The following is a 21933-nucleotide window of genomic DNA, read 5'->3' as shown; positions in this document are numbered from 1 at the left end:
CACTTTGATACAGCCATTTTCTTGATACAGAATAGAGATTTAAAAATAGGTATAAAATAGCTATACCCATATAAGTGTAGCTTTACCAATATAGGTAAAGCCTCACAGCTTCATTGGGAACTGAAAGGTAGAGAGTTTTAGAGATGCCCTCTTTTTTAAAGAATGTCAGCTTTTACCCACAAATGTGTGTGTCTGGTTCAACTTACAGGTTTTGGTGTCAGTGCCACAATGAATTAATACTTGTTTTTTGTTCTATTTTGTGATGTTTTTTTGTTTGCTCTTTTTTCTTTATGACACTGATATTCTACAGAAGTAAAGATACAAGATCTCTGCTTACAGTGAACTCTGAATCTGATTTTTACAGTGGTGTGATTGATGAGCTAACATTTTGAGTTGTGGCCTGTTCTAAGAATGAAAACAGTATTGCAGTCCCCCTCAAAATTAAGCTGTACTAAGCATTGCTACAAACATATATAAAGTAATGAATACATGATAAATTGCACCTTTTTCATAATACAGGGTTCTTTCATATTAAGGCATTCTGAAACTGAAAGTCATCTTTTTGAGGCAAAAAATGGTACTTTCTGCTGTGATAATAAAAATCACGATAAAAATAATCATTGTAAAACTAATAAAATTCATCATAAAATCAGGCCATGGTTTTTACAGGTTTTGAGAAGGATTTAGGTATTTATTTTTGCAAGTTAATAAAGTCAAATACCACACTTCGGTAAACTATTTTTTATAAATAACTTCCATTATAATCCACCTAATTTTTAATATTGGCAGTACTCTTCAAGTGGAAAAACTCAGGCTTACTGTACTAACCTACAGGCTAATGGTTTGGAGAAAGAAGGCTTTGTTACTTGTGAATGAACAAACTTGATACTGATTTAATTAAAAACCTGAAAATCGATGCCACTCTTAAGAGTCACTTTTCAGAGTGGAACTGCACTTTATACTACTCTAGCATCCTTTTTTTCCCCCGAGTGATTTTATGACTTGCGTAGATTTTACAGTCTTTTCCTTGGAACAGGTATTTTTCCCATCTCAAAGATGGAGAAACTGACATAGAGAGGTTAAACAGTGTAACTTTGCTCAAATTGGACAGTAGGAAAACTTAATGTTAGCAAGGTTCAGTGTTACCCTTGGTTTAATTGTACCATTTATGGAAGATAAAAATGAGAATTTAATAATTTCTAGTGAATTGTTTTGCAAAATTCTTTGTTTACTATAGGGAAATGAATGTATTCATAGCAAGAGAAGCTACTGGGATTTGAATTGTGATTAATTACTTGTGTAAAGATAGCATGGTAAGTTGATTTGTAACTTAAGATCTTTTTATGCAGTATTGCAATTGATTAAAATCAGGAAGTCTTTGACTACTTAGCAGTGTTGATTTTCTGTGGGGGTCATTCTTAGCCTCAGGAACCCCTAAATGGGCAAAACATGAATGCTGTCTTATGACCTGCAATTTCGGTAGCGAAAGAAGTACCAGCTTCTTGAAGATGGTGGATTTACATCAGTGACTCTTGAAGACTTAGAATTTATTTTTAGTAATTCAAGATCTTGAATAAGTATTTGTTCTAATCAAGAGGTTGTCTTTTTTTTTTTTTTTTTTTGAAGGGGGAGGGTAGGTGTTGTTTTTGGTTGGTTTTTTTGTTTGTTTTTTTCCCTAATAATGAGCTGCTGCAAGGAAACCAAGGGAGAATGGGAAATTTGTTTCCAAGTGTTAACTTAATTGTACTTAGACAGCAACGGCCAGCTTAATGTCCATAGACTGTTTGATCCATGGGAAAGCTCAGTCTTCAGTTATTCCATGGTGAATTTGCTAGGTGTAACTGCATTTGTCAAGAATGTACACCTGCTACATGTGCAGTTTGAATGGTTTTTACTCTTTCCGTCCTTTGTGGCAGGTGACGAAATATGCAAATCAGGAAATGTATTGAATTTATTTCTTTTTTGTGAGCAAGTCAGTTAAGTATACCTGTCTGTCTTTTATGTGATTCTTCTCCCTTTGATAGCTTTAGATTATGGCGTTTAATCCAAGTGTATGATGCATTCTGCTGTCTCAATCTTTTTATTGAGGTGTTTGTTGCAAAATCTACTTTGCTTTTTTGAATATCGAAGTCTTGAAATCCCTCCTAGACAATTTTCAGACAGTATGCAAGTTGAAGTTCTAAACGAGGTGTATTTGCCTGTAGAAGTGAAATTATCCTGTCCATTTAATTGCCCTTTTCTGCTTCAGAGTAGTTTACTGCATATCTTTTTGTAGAGCAGAAACTGGGATGGAAAAAATTTGAAACCTGTGCATGCAGATTTGGGAGAACTTTAGGTTTTCTTTCCTAAGGCTCTACTATACTTTCGGTGCAGCTTCTTGTCTTGTGCACTTAAGTATGATCAGTTAAGTGCCCATGAAAAATGCTGCTGTTCTGCAGAAGAGTTACCTCAAGTTTTGTTACATTTTTCATTAAGCTGCCAGAAACCAATTGGGTAATAAAATTGTAAAACAATTTTAGCTCTTTTTCCCCTTTCCATTCTTTAAGTTGGCAGTTCTGCCCTGAACTTTTCCTAGTTAGGTTTACCTATGCAGTGTTACAGAACTTTTGAATGAAAAAGATCGGGAATAACTAACTATAATAGTTAAAAATGTGAGTTGCAGAAGAGTTATGCATCTGTCACTTCATCTCAGGATGTTTAACAGGAATTTTGGAAGTGTTGGAGAACTCTTTGCAACCTGTAAAGCAAAGAAAAAAATTAAAGTCAGGAGGGATGAGGTTAATCAAATAGTTCTGTCCAGGCTTCAAATGTGAAAAACTTATGTCTTTAAGAGTGCTTAAGAATGTAATGAAATTGAAAATACATGCCAAAACTGTGTGAAATTGAGAAGATACCAGTAAGTGCTATACATAAGAACAGAACACAGTGTGCAGGCTAGTATATTTCCTTTAAAATCGGAGGGTTGAAGTCTGTTTTTAGAGAGCTAGAGTGATTTAAATTTTTTATTATTTCTTTACACTTTTGAATTCGTTTGTGCAGTTGGAGCAGCTCTGTTTTCACTTGATTTTTTTTTTTTTTAATTGCAAAACGGTCTCTGTCAGCAGGCAGCCAGCTTTCGGTGATTTAAAACAGTTATCTGCAACTTTAGAATAGGATTTTTGTCAGTTTCTTGATTATTGTAATATTATTCTTCTCCAGTTATTTGTAATCTGTATTGAAACATAACATTTCAGCTCCTCAAGAACAGGTCATCCTCTGCTTTTTAAAAAGCCATTGCATTAAAAAAACATTTTTTTTTTTTTAAAGATACAACATTAGGTCTTTATTGGTTGCAGTATTTCAAACCAACTGATGACTTCGTTCCTGGTATTGAGACCATTTGGGACAGATAAATTTTTAAAGAATTGTATCTATCTGATTGTTTAGGGAAACAGTAAGCAGCAGCAGAAACAGAACTTGAAATTTTAATGTAAGATAGAATTTTAGAGAGAGGGCAGAAGAGAGGAGGTGTCAAGTGAACTGTTCCACATTTTTCAGCAACCAGGAGACTGGATAAGAAAGAATGAAGGCTTTCCATTTCACCCAGGAGGAGCTAGTACACAGAGAAGGGACTTGGAAGCCTCTCTCTAGAGTTTCATGTTGGTGATTAAAGACTAATGTCAGTTCACTATGTAAGATGGGAGTTTGAAAGAAGGACCCAAGGACAGCACTTCGCCCTGAAAGATCGGCATCCTCACCTTGTACTCACTGTAGCTTTAAGCTCCACCCCATGCCCAGCTCCCCGTTATATTATGTATATTCTAATTATGCTGACAACTCAGGCTAATAGCACTATGTGAAACTGTCATATGGTCTATACCTGACTGCTTTCATTTAAGAGTTTTATATTTCTGCGCTGGAGACAAGCTCTGTTACCAATTCCAGAAGCAGTGCTTCAGACAGTACTAAAGGTACCATGGATGTAATAGCAAATTAAAAAGAATTTGAAAATGCTACTCTTAAAAGTCACTATTCTTTTAGGAGTGGCTTGCAATCAGACACCTGTTAATAAAAATAATAAAATTATCAATTGCTAATTAATAAATTAAAAAGTAACAAAAAATAGTAATGAAAGTTAATGAAAAGTACTTTCTGATATATATCCACATTTTATTTCATTTTTCTGTGAAGTAGCTGTTTAGCGCATATGAGATACTAGTTTTTCTAATTATTGCAGTTCATTTCATAAGGCTTTATGTTGGGAGTAAAATGAATTACTACAGCCACTTTTCGGTGTTCCAGTTCTGCGTAATTCTGTATGCTGCTTTAGGCAAAAGCCTTGTGCCTTAGTGGACTATAAAGTCTGGATGCGTAGGCACTTCTGACAGCTTTGGACTTTTTATTGGTAATTACACAGATGGTGAGGAGTGTTTTGCTATGGAGATGTTTTCAGAGAAAAAATAGCTTGCAAAAATAATTTATGCAGTGAATAACATTCAGTGTCTTTTTTCTTTTTTCTCTAAATGCATCTTCACTAAGATGTAGTATTGCATTATTTTAATGTTCTCTGAGATGGCATCTAATGAATCTCATTTTTGCTAGGCTAAAAGAAAGTTTTATTTGTTGACTTTTCAAAATTTTAACCCACTTTTTGAATTACTGCCATGTTTTACCATTTCGTTTTTAACAGGATATATCCTGCCATTCAGATTCATTGTAGAATAATTGTCTTGAATGTCACAGGCCACTTCCTTAAGAGCAAAGATATACAGGGCTCTCCAAAAAGACACATTAGTGTGTAATAGAGATGGTTTTCTGTAGGGTTGTACTAAGCCACCTAGAAAACAGTCTGATAAGGAAACTTTTCAGTTTCTGACATGAAATCCCAGGATTGCTAGACTGAGTAGAAGCAAAGCTGCAGTGTGAGTTCCTGTAGGTGTACTTGGCACCAGGAGTCTTTGCTTTTTTGTCTGCCCTTCATCATGTTCCAAATGAGTGTTAAACTTTTCTTGTCCTCTAAGGCTTAGTGTCTTTTGATCTTTACTGTATGATGCTGTAAGAGCACAACTGTGGAAAATCTAGTTGTTGATAAAATTGCAGGTAATTGGATTTTATTAGTATCTCTGAATTATTTTTGTCATACGGGACTGCGTAGGTGGCATAGATTTGAGACAACCCAGCTGGAACTAGGATTTTTGTGGCTGTTATTACTATAATCAGTTGATTTACATGGCTGTCACACTGATAAACTGATGAAAATTACTAGCATAGGGATTAAAATAGGGAATGCCATCCTTTTGGTAAAGCTAACAGACCTAGAAAGCAGAGTAAGCATTATTATGTTTTTCTGGTGTATACTATTCACTTCCAGTCAAAACTTGAGAATTTATAAGGAGAATTCACAGGGTCCTGCAGTGCAGCTGTCTAAGGATGTTGATCTGGTATCAGACTGTTCTTTCAGTGGTTGAGCTTTACTTTTAGTTTCTTTAGATTTAAAAAAAAAAAAAGTGTTGAGAGGTTCTTACTAACTTGATATCTGTGGGTATCTTGAAACTCCTGTAGAGAAGTGGTAACGTTCCTTGCTATAGCTTTTGGTATCTTGGTCTTGTGCTACTCCATTCACCTTCACAAATGTGTTATGGCAGTGTTAGGAGTCAGATTGAAGATAGAATTTGTTCAGTGTTTGAGGATGGGGAGGGAGGTGTTTTTGGCAACTGAAAAATTGAACTGGCATAAAAGATGATTATCAATAACAAAGAGTGGCTTTCAGAAACAGCTTTGCAGACAAGCCAAACAGAAGTTCTGTTTCTCTTCTGACACAGCACATTGAAGTGCTAACATAATGGAAAACTTATTAAAAATTAGCTATAGGAATACATTAATTATTGACCGAATTAAACATAAAGCAACTGATACTATTGCATGAAATGCAATTTTAAAGAGCAAGTACTGAAAATAATTGCTTATAACATGAATCCTACTACTTTTGTGTAAATGCACATATAAGGAATTTTTTGAGGTTAACTACCTGATCTCTCTTCATTGAAAGTTATGAGTTCTCATAGATTTGGAACCTAGCTTAGCTTTTGTTTTGTTGTTAGTATAACACTGAGATAGATGACATAATGCACATTAAGAAATCTACTGTTAATAATACTTTTAAGTAAACTCCGAACAAATTGCTGCTTATCCTGTGCTTTTATAGGTCTTCTAATTTGTTCAGTCTGACTTTTATTTAGAACCCTAACTCCTTACCAGATTTTGACATACTTGGTCATCTGATACCTGCTGATCAGATACCTGCTGCTTAGAATCATGATAGTGTTTCTGATGGGAAAAGACTTTTTTTTTTTTTTTGTATAGGTGTTTCAGCTCATCAGGCTGTGTAAATATGCATGTGTTTGTATCCTGAATTAACAGGTTCTGAATTTATCACCTGTTATATCTTGGAAGAGGATACCTATGTCATGATTTGTTTGGGGTTTGGGTTTGGGGTGGGTTTTTTGTTGTTTTCTTTGTTGTTTTTACCTCAGAGAAGCACCTCTTTCTGGATTTGTCACAAGAACCCTGGGACTAGAACTCCTGAATTCTGATAACATAAATAATAACTCATTTTGGGCTTAACCTCTCTGTCTCAGTTTTTCAGTCCATCACATAAGAATGTTAAAACTTAACAGTCTTACAAGTATTAATACCCTGTAGAACATACAGAAATTAAATAGGTACATGCACTGTGTATATTTTTGAATGAGTTGTTCACAGCAGTTACTGAATGGATGGCTCTAGAGAATTAAAATCTTTTATTTCAGCTTATGTTTTACTTTGGCTAAAATGAAATCTGCAGGCATTTCTTCTGACTTTAGAGAAACTTACCTCTTTTCACTGAATTGCCAATAAGTTTCACACAGTTACAAATTACACTGTAAACTTAGCGGCCAAGCAAAGCTACCTGTTGGTAACTGGGCTGTGACTAACATGTGTGTAAGAATGCTCCATGACTGTAAGCCTAACAACTCTTGACTTGTCAAAAGTAGAAATGTCGGCTAGTAGGATGTGAAAGACTTTCCAATTTTACAACTCTGTTACTGATATAGATAAGACTTGAGCATCTTCCATACGTGTTTTTTTCCTCTAATACTTCGACAACAGCTAACTGGTTACAAAACTAGACTTTTTTTAAACCAGTGAATTATTCAAACAGATGAAATCGATTATTTTGTATAATTTGTAATATTTTCACAAAACAATAACATCTTTAAGTATAACTTGAATTCTGGATTTATATTCTTGTGACCTTATTAATGTCTGCCTAAGTTGATTACATTTCTTCTTTTTTTTAAGGTAAAGTGCAAGTTAAGAGTTCAGACATACAAGTTGGAGACCTCATCATAGTGGAAAAGGTTGATACTTTTTTAAATATATTTTAAAGACTAAAGATTATTAATATGCTAATTATTTTCTGAAATATATTGAGGTTCTTATCTGTGAAGTACTAACTAGCTAGTATTTCAGTTCAAGTCTTTGATAATCTTCAAGGAAGTCTTTTTTTATTAATATTAAACCTAATTGAATGTAAGCATATATTTTATGAATTGCTATATGCTTAAATTTGTCTACTGAAGGGAATACAGTTACTGAATTCTCTGGCTTTTGCTGTGCTGAATGTTCTAAGCTGTCTTGATTACTGATTCCTTCCTTCTCATGCTCAAATCAGTGCTTTTCTATGTCTGAAGCCTTCAAGGATAAGTACATCATATAATTATGGATATAATATATCTAATCAATGTAAAAGTTTATATATTTTTGCAAAGGAGAAAAAGCTTTCCAGTTTGATTGCACATGGTGAATGAGAGCTGTGAACTCCTTTTCCCTCTGTGTTAGTACTGTAATAAAGACAGCATTGGTTATTTCAGATGGCTTTCTGGGCTAAAATTATTGTGACCTTGAAAGTCAACTTAATTTTCTTGCCAGAGGAAACTATTTTTACTTTTCTGGAAAGGTTACTCACTTTCTGGGTGCCAGAAAGTGATTCCCATCACACTTTGTATTAGAGGGTTAATCCAATGAGAAGCAGGAAGGAGGCATATCAAGCTGAAGCTCGTATCTACAGCTTTTCTTGAAGTATTGTACAGCAAGTTGCAGCTTGGCAGAATAATCCTTAGTGGAACCTAGTCAGTCACTAGACTTTTCTAAACTTCTTGGTGGTTTTAATCCTATTTAGTCGAGTAAATTAGTTCTGATAAAAGAAAATCCTTCAGCATATATGCCCTCCTGATACATTTTGTGCTTTCTTATTTGTTAACACCTCTCCTTTTACTTGGAGAATTTGGATAACTTGTAAATTGTTAGTGGATAGAGATTTTCTTTTTTCAACCATATATAACGAATTCATCTTCTGTTTGCTTTCTGTTTTTTCTATAGCCCAAATTAAAAATAATACATCCAAGTCTTGTTTTACTTATTTTGGTCTCGTTTGGTATATGTACTTTGTATTATTTCTTATCTGTTTTCCACTTTCTTTTGTCTATCTGTACCTGGTATTTTTGGGGGCCTGTCTGAGCAGCATATATTAGTGTAGACAGGATTAGCACTAATACGTCTGGCATTTACATCTGTTATGCCTTACACCTTGCTATCTTAGAATGCAGGTAGAGTCAGCCTGCAGCTGCTTGCTTGTACGTATTTCAAATCTAGGAGACTCAGATGTTTGATTTTTTATTAGGAAACTTTTCAGGACCTTCTTAATCTCTAAACCTGGATTTAATTATTTTAGACTGTAGGGAAGACTCTAGTGGCTATGTAGGTAAGCTGCCTTCCATTAAATATACTGAGATTGTTTTTCTGTTGAATTATACTAGAATTTGGAAAACTGGAATTAATTTGGGGATCAATCTATCTTGTGCAAGGTAGGTCATTAGCATCTAGTTCAGCATTATTTACAGCAGTTTATAGATCATATGTTGTAAGTATCTAAAGTTTCTGAATGGGTAAAAGCTATGCTTAAGGATTTAGGGACATAGTGAGTAGAGTTCTTTTGATGAAGATTTTACTTGGGTATCTCAGTAAGATGCATATAATTCTTTGAATGTTGTATTTCAGCTCCAACTTCCCTTCTGTCCCAGCAGGACTTTTTTAGAACTTTTAATGTAGCTAGGGTGCCTTCAAACTAATGCAATTAAATGTTTTCTGGTTCTGTTGAGAAGTGTGTTTTGTTGGAACAAGCAGTTTTCAATTTTAGAGTATGACTTAAGCCAAAGAACCAGTCAGGAGTGAAATGTTCAATTGCTCACTCTAACGGCGGAGGAACAAGTTAACATTGTATTTGACTGGAAGATGCATCAACAGCATTTCTTCAGTGAAATTAATGACTCATTTGAGCTGAAGATCCATATGTTAACTAGTGACTGCATCACAAATACTAACAACTTAAGTGAAAGGCTTTTTTATGTTTAAACCTTGAATATCTTCTGATTACTGTCTCTTTTTAATACGTTTGATTGATTTCAGAGCAGCTCTAAGTGACTGCAGTGGGCTTAAAACTTTAGTTTGAAGTAATATATTTATTGTTTCAACTGAGAATTTTGTAATGCACCAATACTAGAGCTGGAAGTGGCCTGAATAGAAGAAAATATTGCCTGGTTTTAGAATTTAAAAGACATGTATAGGTTAGCTCAAAACTGGTCCTCTGCCTTGAACAGACATGCTACTTCATAGATGTTCTTCTTGGCTTGAATTAAGATAGGTTTAGTTTTTAGTGGGAGAACAGGTGTGCATAGTGTTCCTAAATAAGACAGTTGAATGGATGAGTTAATGAGTTCGCATATTGTTATTTAGACATTGTAGTTTATTGAGAGTTTGGAATACATTTTGGAGATGCGAGGAGGACATAAAACTTAATAGCATGGTTTATAATTAATAACATTTCATTATAACAATACATAATACAGTGTGTTAAAACATGTGGAACAGTAATGCTTTACCTTAAAATTTTGAGAGCTTTTTCTGAGTTGTAAAGTGACACAATTGGTTTTTTCTTAACAACAGGTGTAAAGTTAAATTAATCCAGTATTTGTAAGGATTGCAGTTAATCCTAGCATGCAGTATTGCACAGCATGCAGATACAAGAAGACAACTAGGAAGTGCCTCATCCATTTATAAGTCAGAAGTAAGCAGGAATATTTAAGTCAATGAGAAAAGTACACGGTTCATTACGTGAATGGAGAAGAAAGGACAGTAAAGGCCAAATTCTGAGCTTCTGTAGCTATGAAGAATTGGAAGACTGAATAGGGAGCTGGAGAAGCTTATGTAAATAACACTTTCATGATAATAACATGAGAAAAATGTAAATGTAATTTGAAACTTATTCAAAATAGTATTTTTCAAGTGAATACAGTAGCCTGTGTTGCAGGGAAGTACAGGTATGTTTGTGGGCTTTCTTATTTTCCAGTCTGGCTGGTATTCCTGGAGGTTATGGAGTTAACCATGAGAACCTAGAAGCAGGGGAAGTACTTAGCTTTTGTTGGCCACTGTCTTGCTGTATTTATATCTCTAGGAATGAATTTGTAAGTCTGCAGCATAGACAAACGTTGAGAGAAGTGGAAGCCTTCTTTTTCTGGGACTCTTAATTCTGCCTAGACTTAAGCAAAACAATGTATTCAAGTCATTTTCATGACTTATATATCCAAATTTCAATATATATCGATAAACATTTCTAGCTTCATCTTCATGGTAAATGAGATTACGTAGCTTCTTCATGGGTTTCTGAATGCTTGGAGTTGCATGTGTTGTCATTGTAACTTGTTCCACTTTGATAAATATGACATGAGAGGGCTAACATGATTGACATATTGCTGCTGTTTGTCTGTGGCAATGTACAACAGAACTTAATTTTCTCCATAATGAGGTGTTAAAGATTTTTGTAGCGTATTTGCCATCTGTTTCTGTGTAGTCACTCTTCTAGTGACTAGGTATGTCTTTGCAGGGGGATCTTTGCACTCCAGTGTCAGTAGTAATAGTGACTGGGTTTTTGGTATCTAGTACTCCCGCAGTATCTTCCTGCCCACTTCCAAAATACAGAAAACCTGATGCAAATGAAGATGTCCTGTCAATCTTACACTGTTGTGGGTTTTTTTTGTTTGGTTTAGTGTTTTTTGGGGGGTTTTGTTTGGATTTTTTTTTGTTTGTTTTGGTTTTTTTGGAGAATGTAAATACAGACAGCCTATAGCCCTCCCTACAAGGAAGGATACATTCAGATACGTTAGTGCAGAAAAGCTTCATCTTATAGGAAAGAAAAGCAAGCAGAGAGAACACATTAAAAGACATAAAGATGGGATTTTTTTCTGTTCTATTTTATTTCTGTTATTTCAATATGTGGGTTTTTTTTCTATTAAAATGTGAAAATGATCGCATGAGTGACTTGATCACAGTCTACAACTTCCTCAAGGAGGGCAGTGGAGCGGGAGATGCTGATATCTCTGGTGAAAAGTGATAAGACACGAGGAAGGGGAATGAAATCATGTCAGGGGAAGTTCAGATTGGACTGTCGGAAAAGGTTCTTTGCTGAGAGTGCGGTGGGTCACTGAAACAGCCTCCCCAAGGAAGAGGTCATGACACCAAGCCTGTCAGTTCAGGAACATCTGGATGATTCTTGTAATCACATGGTTTAGTTTTAGGTAGCCCTGCAAGGAGCAGGGAGTTGGACTCAATAATCCTTATGCTGATTCCTTCCAACTTGAGATATTCTATGATTTGGCCCAATTTTGTTGGGCATAAAGATTTGAATCTTGGATAGCAAGTACCAGGTGAACATTTCATGTACTGATTGTGAAACATGCATTCTCCATGGAAGCTGGTGATGATTTTTAAAAACCTGATGCCTTATTTGTATTAGAATTTCTGTTTAGTTCAGTATTAGATCATTTGACGTATTTTTTTGCAAAGTTTTTGAGTGTTGATCAAGTGTTTACATGTTGTTTACAAGTAACTAAAAGTTTGTAGGCATGAAGCCAGTAACCTGAAACTTGGGTAATGGATTTATGTCAGAGCTGGCAGGGAAGCTGCATATATAGCTAATCTATATGAAGACTGGATACCTGTTTAATTGTTATTGTCATTTAAGGAAAGATTTATTTAATTTTGAAGTTGCATTTTGCCTTTCCTCTTTTGCTTTTTTCCTCATCTAATAGGTACATAATAGTATCTATTAAAGTTAATGTTTTTACTGCATTTTTTTTTTCCAAATCTGAATATGAGATATTCCTGGTTGAGTCTGGGCTCATGATGGATAGATAATAAATTTCACTGTATGTTTAATTATTTTCTAAGCCAAGATTTTGCAAAAAGCTGTTCTAGCTGCAGTTGCAGGTGAGCAGCCTCTTTGAGGTGAATACTGTTGACATAAGGACAAGCACATGAATTTGTAACTGTTACAATTGCTGCATATCAAGACGTATCATGCATGATAATGCAACATTTTAGGTATGAGGAGGGTTTTTTTTGCTACCTGCATAGGATTTTTAGGTAAACCAGAACATGCATCTCTTTTTTCCACTGTTTCCAAACTTGCTTGTTTTCCAAGCATCTTATTTGCTTGAGATAGTAGCAGCTCTGTAGCCATTCATAGCCTCTCTATGCTGAACTTCCCATCAATAGAGCTGCAGTTGCTTCCAGTGTGCTTCTGAATCAGTGTCCTTGAGAGTTTGTTACAGGGAGTGGCAAGAGTTACCTGCTTCCCAGAGAGATTTAGAGAGCTGATATCATCCTATTTTGAAAGCTGAGCCTGCATAGCACAGAATCTGGCAGTTGACTCTGAGGGACGTGTTCAGACCACACTATTCCAAATGGTACTGTTGTGGCTGCGTGCTTATCTTGGGGAGGTCTCTGGAGTAGTGGAAAACTTTGCTTACAGTATCCAGGACATTTTGTGTTCAGAAATAACATTGCTATCTAAATGTGGCTTCTTGAGAACTGAGGAAAGCGTTAAAAGTGCAGTGGGAAAATGCATCAGCTTCTTAAGTGATGTTGTCTGATGTAAATACACATTTATTCTATGCTATGAATAAGACAATGTGAATTTTTTGTCTGGAAAAAAATTCAGAGAAACTGATTTTTATTGATAGGCATAGTATTTTGAAGGTCGCATGCTGTCATAGAAAGCACTGTTTCATTATCTTAACAGATGTATTTTGAGTTTTTTTATTGGAGAGAACTACAGTGTATGTACTTTGAAAATTTTAGTTCAGTTTTTTTTCTTTTGACATGCAGTGATGAAGAAGTGCTGCCTTAGAAAAAGCAAAAGGAGGAGGGTTAAATATGGGAAACTATGTCTGGTTTCCAGTCAGACCAGTTTGAGAATGCCGGGTTCCTTTCAGTTCATAGCAATGTTGTGTCCTTAAATGTTGAGATGGAGTCTTGGCTTGACCCAAATGAACAAAAATACCCTGTGTTTGTTGATCCTTCTGGGAAGTTTTTTTGAATGTGTTTGCTGATGCTGTTGTCAGGATTATTGCCCAGATTCCTGTTGGGATAAGTACATTCAAGAGCTGCTACATGCTGAATGCACTAGAATTTAATGTAAAGATAATTTTGAACCCATTATGTTTTTCTTTGATATTTACGTCTTTTTAATAATCCATAGAATTTGTATCTTCCACTTTGATGAAGTGAACAAAAGTATTGCGATTAGGATTACCATTACAAAATTTAAAGATGAGATTCTGAATGCTTCATTCAGTACATGAGATGTTCCATTGCTGAATGTCTTGAAGTTTTCGGGTTAGCCTGAACCCATCATCATTGCTGTTTCTTCTGTATAAAATAATTAATTGCTTTTCTATAGCTGGTAGTTTATGTGCAAAATAGAGGCACAATTGAATTGTTATTGCTGTATTAATTTTGCAGTCTGATTATTAATGAAGTGTGAAATACAGGGTAATTGTGGAGTTTTGAAATGCTCATGCTTCTTAACTTTTTATGTTGAGTAAATTCAGTCAGGTTTTTAAGGCTGAAAGCTGAGGTTTGTATATGCCGTGTTGGGGGCCTTGTCAGCTGTGTTTTTCTTCTCCACTCAGACAGTTGAGCTCTTAAAAAATAAAAGATGAGCCTTAGGTAAGCAGTGGCTTTCAAGGCATTATCAGTCAAGTATAACAGGAAAACCTGGAGACCCCACTTGGAGTACTGTGTACTGTTCTGGTGTCCTCTACATAAGGGCATGGAGCTATTGGAGCTAGTCCAGAGGAGGGCCAGAAGCACTTACCATATGAAGACAGGCTGAGGAAAGTTAGGGCTGTTCAGCCTGAAGAAAAGGCTGCACAGAGACCTCATAGCAGCCTTCCATTATTTGAAGGGGGCCTATAGGGATGGCAAAGAGGGACACTTTATTAGGGACTGTAGTGATAGGACAAATGGGAATGGGTTTAAACTTAAACAGGGGAAGTTCAGTTTAGATATAAGGAAGTTCTTTACCATGAGATGGTGAGGCACTGGAACAGGCTGCTCAAAGAAGTGGTAAATGCTCCATCCCTGGCAGTGTTCAAGGCCACATTGGACAGAACCTTGGGTGACATGGTCTAGTGTGAGGCATCCCTGCCCATGGCAGGGGATTAGAACTAGATGATCCTTTCCAACCCTAACTATTCTGTTATTCTATGATTCTTATTATCAAATGGAGGCATTTTGTATGTGAAAAATATTTCTGGGTTATATGTTCTTAACAATTAATCTGAAATGAATATTAAGAAATGTTTTTTAGCATGAAACTAATAAAACTGTTAGTAATATTCACTGAGATTTCTGAATTGGTTGAAGGTAGTCTGTAAATGAAACGCAAATAAATCTTTGTGTTTAGCTTCAGTATCAAGCAGTACAGCATGTACTGGACATTAAGTGATTGAACAAACTGGTATTTAGTACAGTATTTTTTTTCTCATTGCTCTGTCCATTGTTCACCCTGGTCCCTGTCAGCTTCGTCTGTCGCTTCTTTTCCTTTCCAGTACTGTATCTCTTTCAGGTTTTGACGTGTTGGTTATTTTTACTTCCCCCAGTTTTTCATTCTTAAACCCTATGTTGGCAATGTCTAAGTGGTGTTGGTAGATGCCTTGTAAACAAGTAGTGGGAGAGCTAAGGATTTGGGTAGTTGTATTGCAGATTGCATGTGTGTGGGATGGTAGCGCTGTTCGTTTTGTTTAATCTGTGAAAGCTTAGATTGGCCTTTCTGTGGTCAACAAATGAAAACGTGATTTGATACAGATAGTTGTGTGCTTGAAAAGGAAATGGCAGAACAGGTGTGCGCATGCATATGACTGTGCATGTGGCTCTATGCATTAGATAGTGAGAAGAAAAATTAATTCATTTTTGCCTTTGTAAAGGAGGTGTTTATAAATGTGGAATAGGAAAATGCTGTTCTCTGAGTTACTGTTTCTTCTATGTATGTTTATGTGTTTCGGGAGAGAGGAGAATACTTGCTACCTGTTTGCAACTTGAGTGCCAAAACAGATGTGTTAAATTTCAATTTTTTCTGTTATATACGTGGAGTGTCAGAGTTCTGCTGAAATTATTTTTGAAATATTTCAATTAGATATTCTAAAACTACTGCTTTCAGTCAAGAAAATGTAAATCTGTTGTAGTTCTTTAGGTATTTATGATTCACTTATAAAGAGCATCTGAAAGGATTAGCTGTTGTTTGCTTATTGTATATTTTTTGGAAATATTGATTTCTGAGTTGCAAATGCTGAATGTGAAGTACGGTGAGCAATCCTATTTTAATTGAGTTTCAATCCAAGTGTGACCTTTTGGTGATAGATTTTACTGGACATTTGATTGGAATTCACTGGGTTTTTTTTTTTTCCTACTTACGAAAAATACACCTTTTTTTTCCTTTCTCTTCAGAATCAACGAATCCCATCTGACATGGTGTTTCTCAGAACATCGGAAAAAACTGGTATGTTTTGCTAATTCAGGTTGCTTAAGTGATAAGTTTGTGGTTGCAGTAAAATTGTAGGTTGTGCATTGTGGTCAGTTTCAAGTGATCAGTAGATTGATGGTAGGAAATCTGCCTTCATCAGATTAATGGGAGAGAATGCATGTGTGAGAAACGCAGTATGCTTGGACTGTAAAACAGGAGAAATCTTATTATGAACATGAGATTATAGATGCATTCCTCCAAAGAAATGATTTTTGTGAATTGTTGTTACAAAATGTTTAGGTAAAACGAACAGTAAGACTACTTTATATTTAAAAGATTGGTTTTGTTTTAGGTGACTTGACAGTATTTTAAGTGATTAGTTGTAAAACATTATCTTGCAACACATTTAAATGTCACTAATTGTATTTCAGTTATTAAATTGAAAAGAACTGAAATCTTAAACTACTAATATGTGAAGTTAAAATACTTTTTAAAAAGGTCTATTGCAATTATATAAAACCCTGAAATAACTGAGTTGTTGGGTGTTTTTTTTTTTGTTGTTTTTTTTTTCCCCACTTAGAAATAATACTGCCTTTTTGATCAGTCAGAAAACTCCACAAATATCTTGTTGAGTGACAGAAAGAAAAGTACTTCTTTTTAGTTCTGCTTCTCTTCATATGGTCATAGGGGAGTACTCTTAATCTTTGAGAAACAAGTATCTCCTTTATAGGAACCCTATAAATTACAGCTGTTTTGATTAAAGTTTAGAAATTACTATTGGATGCCCCCTATATAACTCCAATGAGTTTCCCTGCTTTATATTACCATTTCTCTTCAGATCCTGAAGAGCTGTCTGATATTTGTCACACAGCACTAAATTTCAAAAAGCTAATAGCTATGGTATTGGTAAACCCTGTATTACTGGCACTTGGTATTGCACTGTGGCACTGGAATTCTATCATATATTTCAGATAAAAGTCTAAATTTGCGGAGATCATTTGCAAAAGAACACAAAATATTTCTGATAGCCTACAGAACAGAACCCTACTAGAGCTATATATTTGCTAAAATAAATTACTGTATGTGGTTACTGTGTCTTCCTAATGACTTCCAAATGCTGATTAGATGCACTAGATCATCTAACTAGTCTGGACTGACAAAGTTTCCTAATGATCTGTATATCATCTCTGTCTTCGTTAACCACTCTCATTCAGGATACATGGGCTTTTCTCTTTATTCCCTCCCACAGTACTGTGTTTTATTAAAACAACTGACAACTCAAATTTCTTGGATCCAGCATGGTTATAAAATGGTTGATAATGTTGGGTGTTGGGTCTACTCGCAATTGTCTTTTCCTGCTGACCGTAAAACTGTTTCCGCTGAAGTCACAGCTCCTAGAAAAGTAGGACTTCTACGCCCATAGAAGAGTTACTTTTAAACTCGGCTGCTTGCATGCAATGTGTAAGTGGTAGAAGGTCAGTGTGTGTTGATCCAAAATTTTCCTAGTCCTTACTAGGGAACTCAATATGTATCATTGTTCAGTGTTTGCTCTTGAAGGAGCATCAAAAACTGTCTGGTGAGAGCTCGCTTGCTGTCCTCAGCTAGGATCCTCACAGCTGTTAACATCAGATGCATTGTCACTGCTGGAATTAATGAACAAGAATAAGATGAGACAGTTGCCTAGCTTGCAGCAAAACAAGTTCTTAAATTACGTATTTTGCATATCTGCGCTGTAGCATTGTTTTCCTCCCTGTTAATTCTTAAATTCCTGGATTCTGTTTGTGAGGTTGTAAGACACTGTGTGGCCTCCCCTGCCTGTAGTACTGTTAGTTGAAGGGTATGGTACAGGTGTGGTTGTCAATGAATAATACAAGCCAGAAATACATCTGCACAGGGTACCTCTGTGTCTTGACTGGAGTGTATATAAATAGTAAATCTTGAAGGACCGGAGTTAATATAAATATATCTCTTTGTCAAGATAGAGATGGGGAAGATGAAGAGGGTGCATCCCTACATCAGAAATGTGTGAAGAATAACAATTTTGAAAGTAAATTCCGTCAAGTCTACTTCAGTCACCTTTCTTGGAATGTCATAATTAAAACTTTCCTGTAAGAAGCTCTGTCAGATTGCTATCTAGAAAATAAAACTACTTATCTTAGAAGTTTATCATGTTGCTACAGCAGGCTTTCCATAATCAATATTGAAAAATGCTTATGAACAATTTGAAAGAGTTGTGTACCTACTATGTGAATATTGATTATAATGTCAGGTGAGTAAAGAGCAAATTGAATAAAATCTTCCCAGAATTCTGCTATAAATTGTTTTATATGTACTTATGCTACATGTGGAATGGTGGAATGTGATTTTTAACATTGAAAATGCAACAGGTTAGGTAGTTATATTGGTGTTGCACTTCTTTAACTGGGGGGAAGGATGAAACTCAAAAAGAAAAAAATCCCCTGAACTTCAAGCATATGGCAGTAATTGTTTTTTGACTAAAGAGCAAACACTTGCATCTGTAGTTGTTTCTTCCTGGATGCTGCAGTTTTGACTGATTTATGGTTTAATTTATAGTTAGCACTTTAAGTACTTTGTAAAACACATTAGTTTTTACATGGTTTTATGTTCTATATGTAATTTTATCTTCTCTGCAATAAAACAGTTTAACTATAACTTGTTACTATAAATCTATAAAGAGTAAAACAAAGAGTTTGAACTAATCTTAAAATCCAACACACCCTGTAAGCTGCTTCTGTGGTAAAGTACTATTTTCCAACTTACACTACATATTAATGTAGTTTTCAGCACTGAAGTATCATGTATCTTCAGTCAGAAAAAGAAGCAGTTTGAGTTATAAATGGGTAGTTTACAAAGTTCAGCCTAAAACTATTTTGGCTTCTTTTTATGCAAGTGTGGTGCTATGGAAGAAATGAGGCAATGGCGTGGGCTCTCCTTCCACTTCCCACAATTTTAGGAGTGTTGAGCTTTTTTAGGATACTTCTAACTCTACATTATAGAAGCTGAATCTAAGAGACTCGAGCTTATTTTGATAAAACTGAATTCTTATTAGATATCTTTATTTTAACTTTGTCTTTTAGCTGAAATATCTTCAAATAATCTGATATAATGACTTGATGCTAATTATGTATATATATTTTATTTCTTAGATTCCTGTGTTTTCCAGACAGACTTTTCTAAAAGTTAGCCTAAAGAATAACATAGGTGTGTCTGTGCTTTGTATTCATGTTTGACAATTTGTAATATCAGTATCACTTTCTTTCATGAATAGAGGTAGCTAGATAGCTGTTTGAGTTTTAGAGTTAGGATTCCCTGGGGAATGAAGCTGGTGGAAATCAGTTCTAAGATGTGAATTCTTTGCTGCTGTCAGACTCCTCATATAACAGAGGTTTCCACAAGATCTTCATTGACTTCCAAAGTAAAAAATAAAAAGTAAAAAAAAAAAAAAAGTAAAACACCTGGAATAATACGTTTGGCTTACATATACTTAGAAAGGGTGTGTGTGTGTGTGTGTGTGTTAAGGCTGAATCTTGGTTTTGCTCATTACATATGGCAGAGATGGCAAGCAATTTGGAAGATGTGTCCCATTTATCAGCCTTCCACCAGATTAAAGGCAATGTTCATGCTGAGCCGGCTGCAGTAGATGATTTAAGATTATTTTCATTTGGTGTATAAGCAGGCATCATGCCAAAACCAACTGACTGCTTTTTAGTAGAAAGCTGTTATGTAAATTGTGTTACACCAATGGAAATCTCCCTTACTGAAATTAAGCTAGATCCTAAGTGGCCTTTAACATAGTTTTCAGGTGTTTCTTTAAATTGCTTGGCATGCTTCTCTACATTTTATTTTCTATATGCCATCTTAATCATAGATCAAAAAGCTAGGCAGGGCATTCCAGAAATCATAGTATAACTTTATAGTTGTCCGCAGGAACTGCCAACTGAAGCAGGTGTTGATGACTTCAGTGTTATGGGAGTATTACCAAAGCTACTGTGTTTGTAAGCAGCAATAAAATTTCAAAGATAAACCTTTTCCTTCTCTAAGCTAAAATCCTTGTCTTCTGCCTTAGTTGTGCCTTATGTTAGTGCCTTGGTTGAGTGACTGTCTTCAAGTCCAGGTCAGGTACTTCTGTACTAACACACAAAGGTGTTCTGATATGAACTGCATCTGGTCCTTCATGAAAATCTAGTTTATGTCTTTATAAAACTTGTCTTTATATAAGTTCAAATCCTTAAGATCTTTGGTCTGCCCTACCTGGTTGAAATTAGCCACAAGTTGGTTGTTACTGGGAGAAAGATGGCCTGGAAGAACAATATTGTGCATGGAAATAGGGCTGCATGAGCTATTTGCTGAAGCCTCTGCATTTGGAGTAGCAAAGGGATAACTACCTTTTGGGCTTGTGGCATGCTCCATAGATGATAGGACTATGAAGAATTGCTTGTGTTACATATTGCTGCTACCTATTTAGGCCTGTGACAGGCTGATCCACAGCGCTGTTACGGGTTTTGTTATTAGCTTTTTAGGAGAATAAGAATTGATTAATCTTAGCCCTTCTTCTTGCTTCTATGGTCCCCCTTGTCATAGATAATGCTTTGTGATGGTATGAAAAGTAGCCTTGGGTTTTCTCTTCAGCTTTTTCTGTTAGAAACTGAGCTTCCAAAGGGTAAAGTGGAATTGCTTCTACTTCAACATTCCTGACCATGGCATTTGAACCTTGTACATCTGTCAGTTGTACAGAGTTAGAATTTTTGGCAGACTTGATTTAATATAGAATAGCCACTACTTCTGGAAAAAAATAATTTTCCTAAGAGATGGAGTACTGCATTAAGATATTGCTCTTCTAACAAATGGATAAAAGTTTTTAATAACTGTAAAGGCAGAAGTCTAGTAAAATAAGTTCCACAAATGCATTTCAATACACAAGCTGCTGTAGTCTTTAGTAACTACCAAACTGGCAAATAGAGGTAATACTCTAGAGAGCAACTCCCACTGATCAGTTCCACTGCTGTGAGCACAATTCATCATCATAAGCATTTTTTTTGTTTTGTTCGTGTTTTGTTTTTTTTTTCATTTTGTTGTATGTCTTTAAATCCAGTATTACAGTAATTTACTGGTGTGGACATTCTTAAATATTGTATGTATACCTATTGTAATGGAAGCAACAGGGAAATGAGAAATCATTACAAGTTCTCACAATCTTTTGACTATGAAGACCTTTTAATGCCTTACAAGGTAATGCCAATTGCATAATTGTTATATCTGGTATTTTTCAGGTCTGCATTACATTGGTTTGGTCTTACCTATGTGAACACTTAAGATGGTGTCTCAGGAACACAGGATGGTTGAGGTTGGAAGTGATCTTTAGACATCATCTGGTCCAACACTCCTGCTCAAGCAGGGCCACCTAGACCTGGTTCCCTAGGACCATGTCCAAACAACTTTTTAATACCTCCAAGGAGAGAAATTTCAGTCTCTCTGTGCAAGCTGTGCCAGTGCTTTTGTTTATCCTCACAGTTAAAAAATAGTATTTTTTTGTTTCCTGAGCCTCAAGGAGCCTCCTGTGTTTCAGTCTGTGCCCATTGCCTCTGGTCCTGTCGCTGGACACCACTGGAAATAGCCTGGCTCAGTCTTTGCACCCTCCCCTTGCAAGTAAAAATATGATAAAGGTAATGCAAGCAGTATCTATTCTGGACAGTTAGGAAGAAGTGTTCTGCAAACAACTTAATTGTCTGGGCCCCAGTCTGTTCTGGAACTTCAGATACTTGAAAATCAAACCAGAGGAAAAAATATCAGTTTGGAATTCAGTTGTACAACTGATGTCACTTCTTATCTCTTTATGAAAGCAACTGCTGCAAAATAATAAGGTTGAAAGACTTGCGTTTTTCACACATTCTGGAATTTTCTGTTATGTTTAGCAAACAAGCATTATAATCCCTACCTGTCTGGCAACTTAAAATGCTTTCAAAATCTACTGCTATAGAGAATGATAAATGACTAGAGTTAAGTTCTGCACATACGGCCAGATAAAAGTTTAT

At 35.6% G+C, this 21933-nt stretch overlaps 1 protein-coding gene across 7 annotated transcripts in view; it reads left to right on the top strand.

Annotated features, from left to right (window-relative positions):
• The window catches only part of ATP9B (ATPase phospholipid transporting 9B (putative)), a 158000-nt gene that overhangs the window by 33485 nt on the left and 102582 nt on the right, over window positions 1-21933 (top strand). For all 7 annotated transcript variants that reach the window (XM_065667199.1, XM_065667195.1, XM_065667193.1 and 4 more), the window contains 2 exons: window positions 7321-7379; window positions 15865-15916. In XM_065667199.1, coding sequence (XP_065523271.1) covers window positions 7321-7379; window positions 15865-15916 — 111 coding nt within the window. The remainder of the gene's footprint in view (window positions 1-7320; window positions 7380-15864; window positions 15917-21933) is intronic.

The sequence above is a fragment of the Lathamus discolor genome, chromosome 2, assembly GCF_037157495.1.
Source record: "Lathamus discolor isolate bLatDis1 chromosome 2, bLatDis1.hap1, whole genome shotgun sequence".
Taxonomy (NCBI): domain Eukaryota; kingdom Metazoa; phylum Chordata; class Aves; order Psittaciformes; family Psittacidae; genus Lathamus; species Lathamus discolor.
Note: the sequence above shows the minus strand (reverse complement) of the source record. Positions and strands in the feature narration are given on the sequence as shown.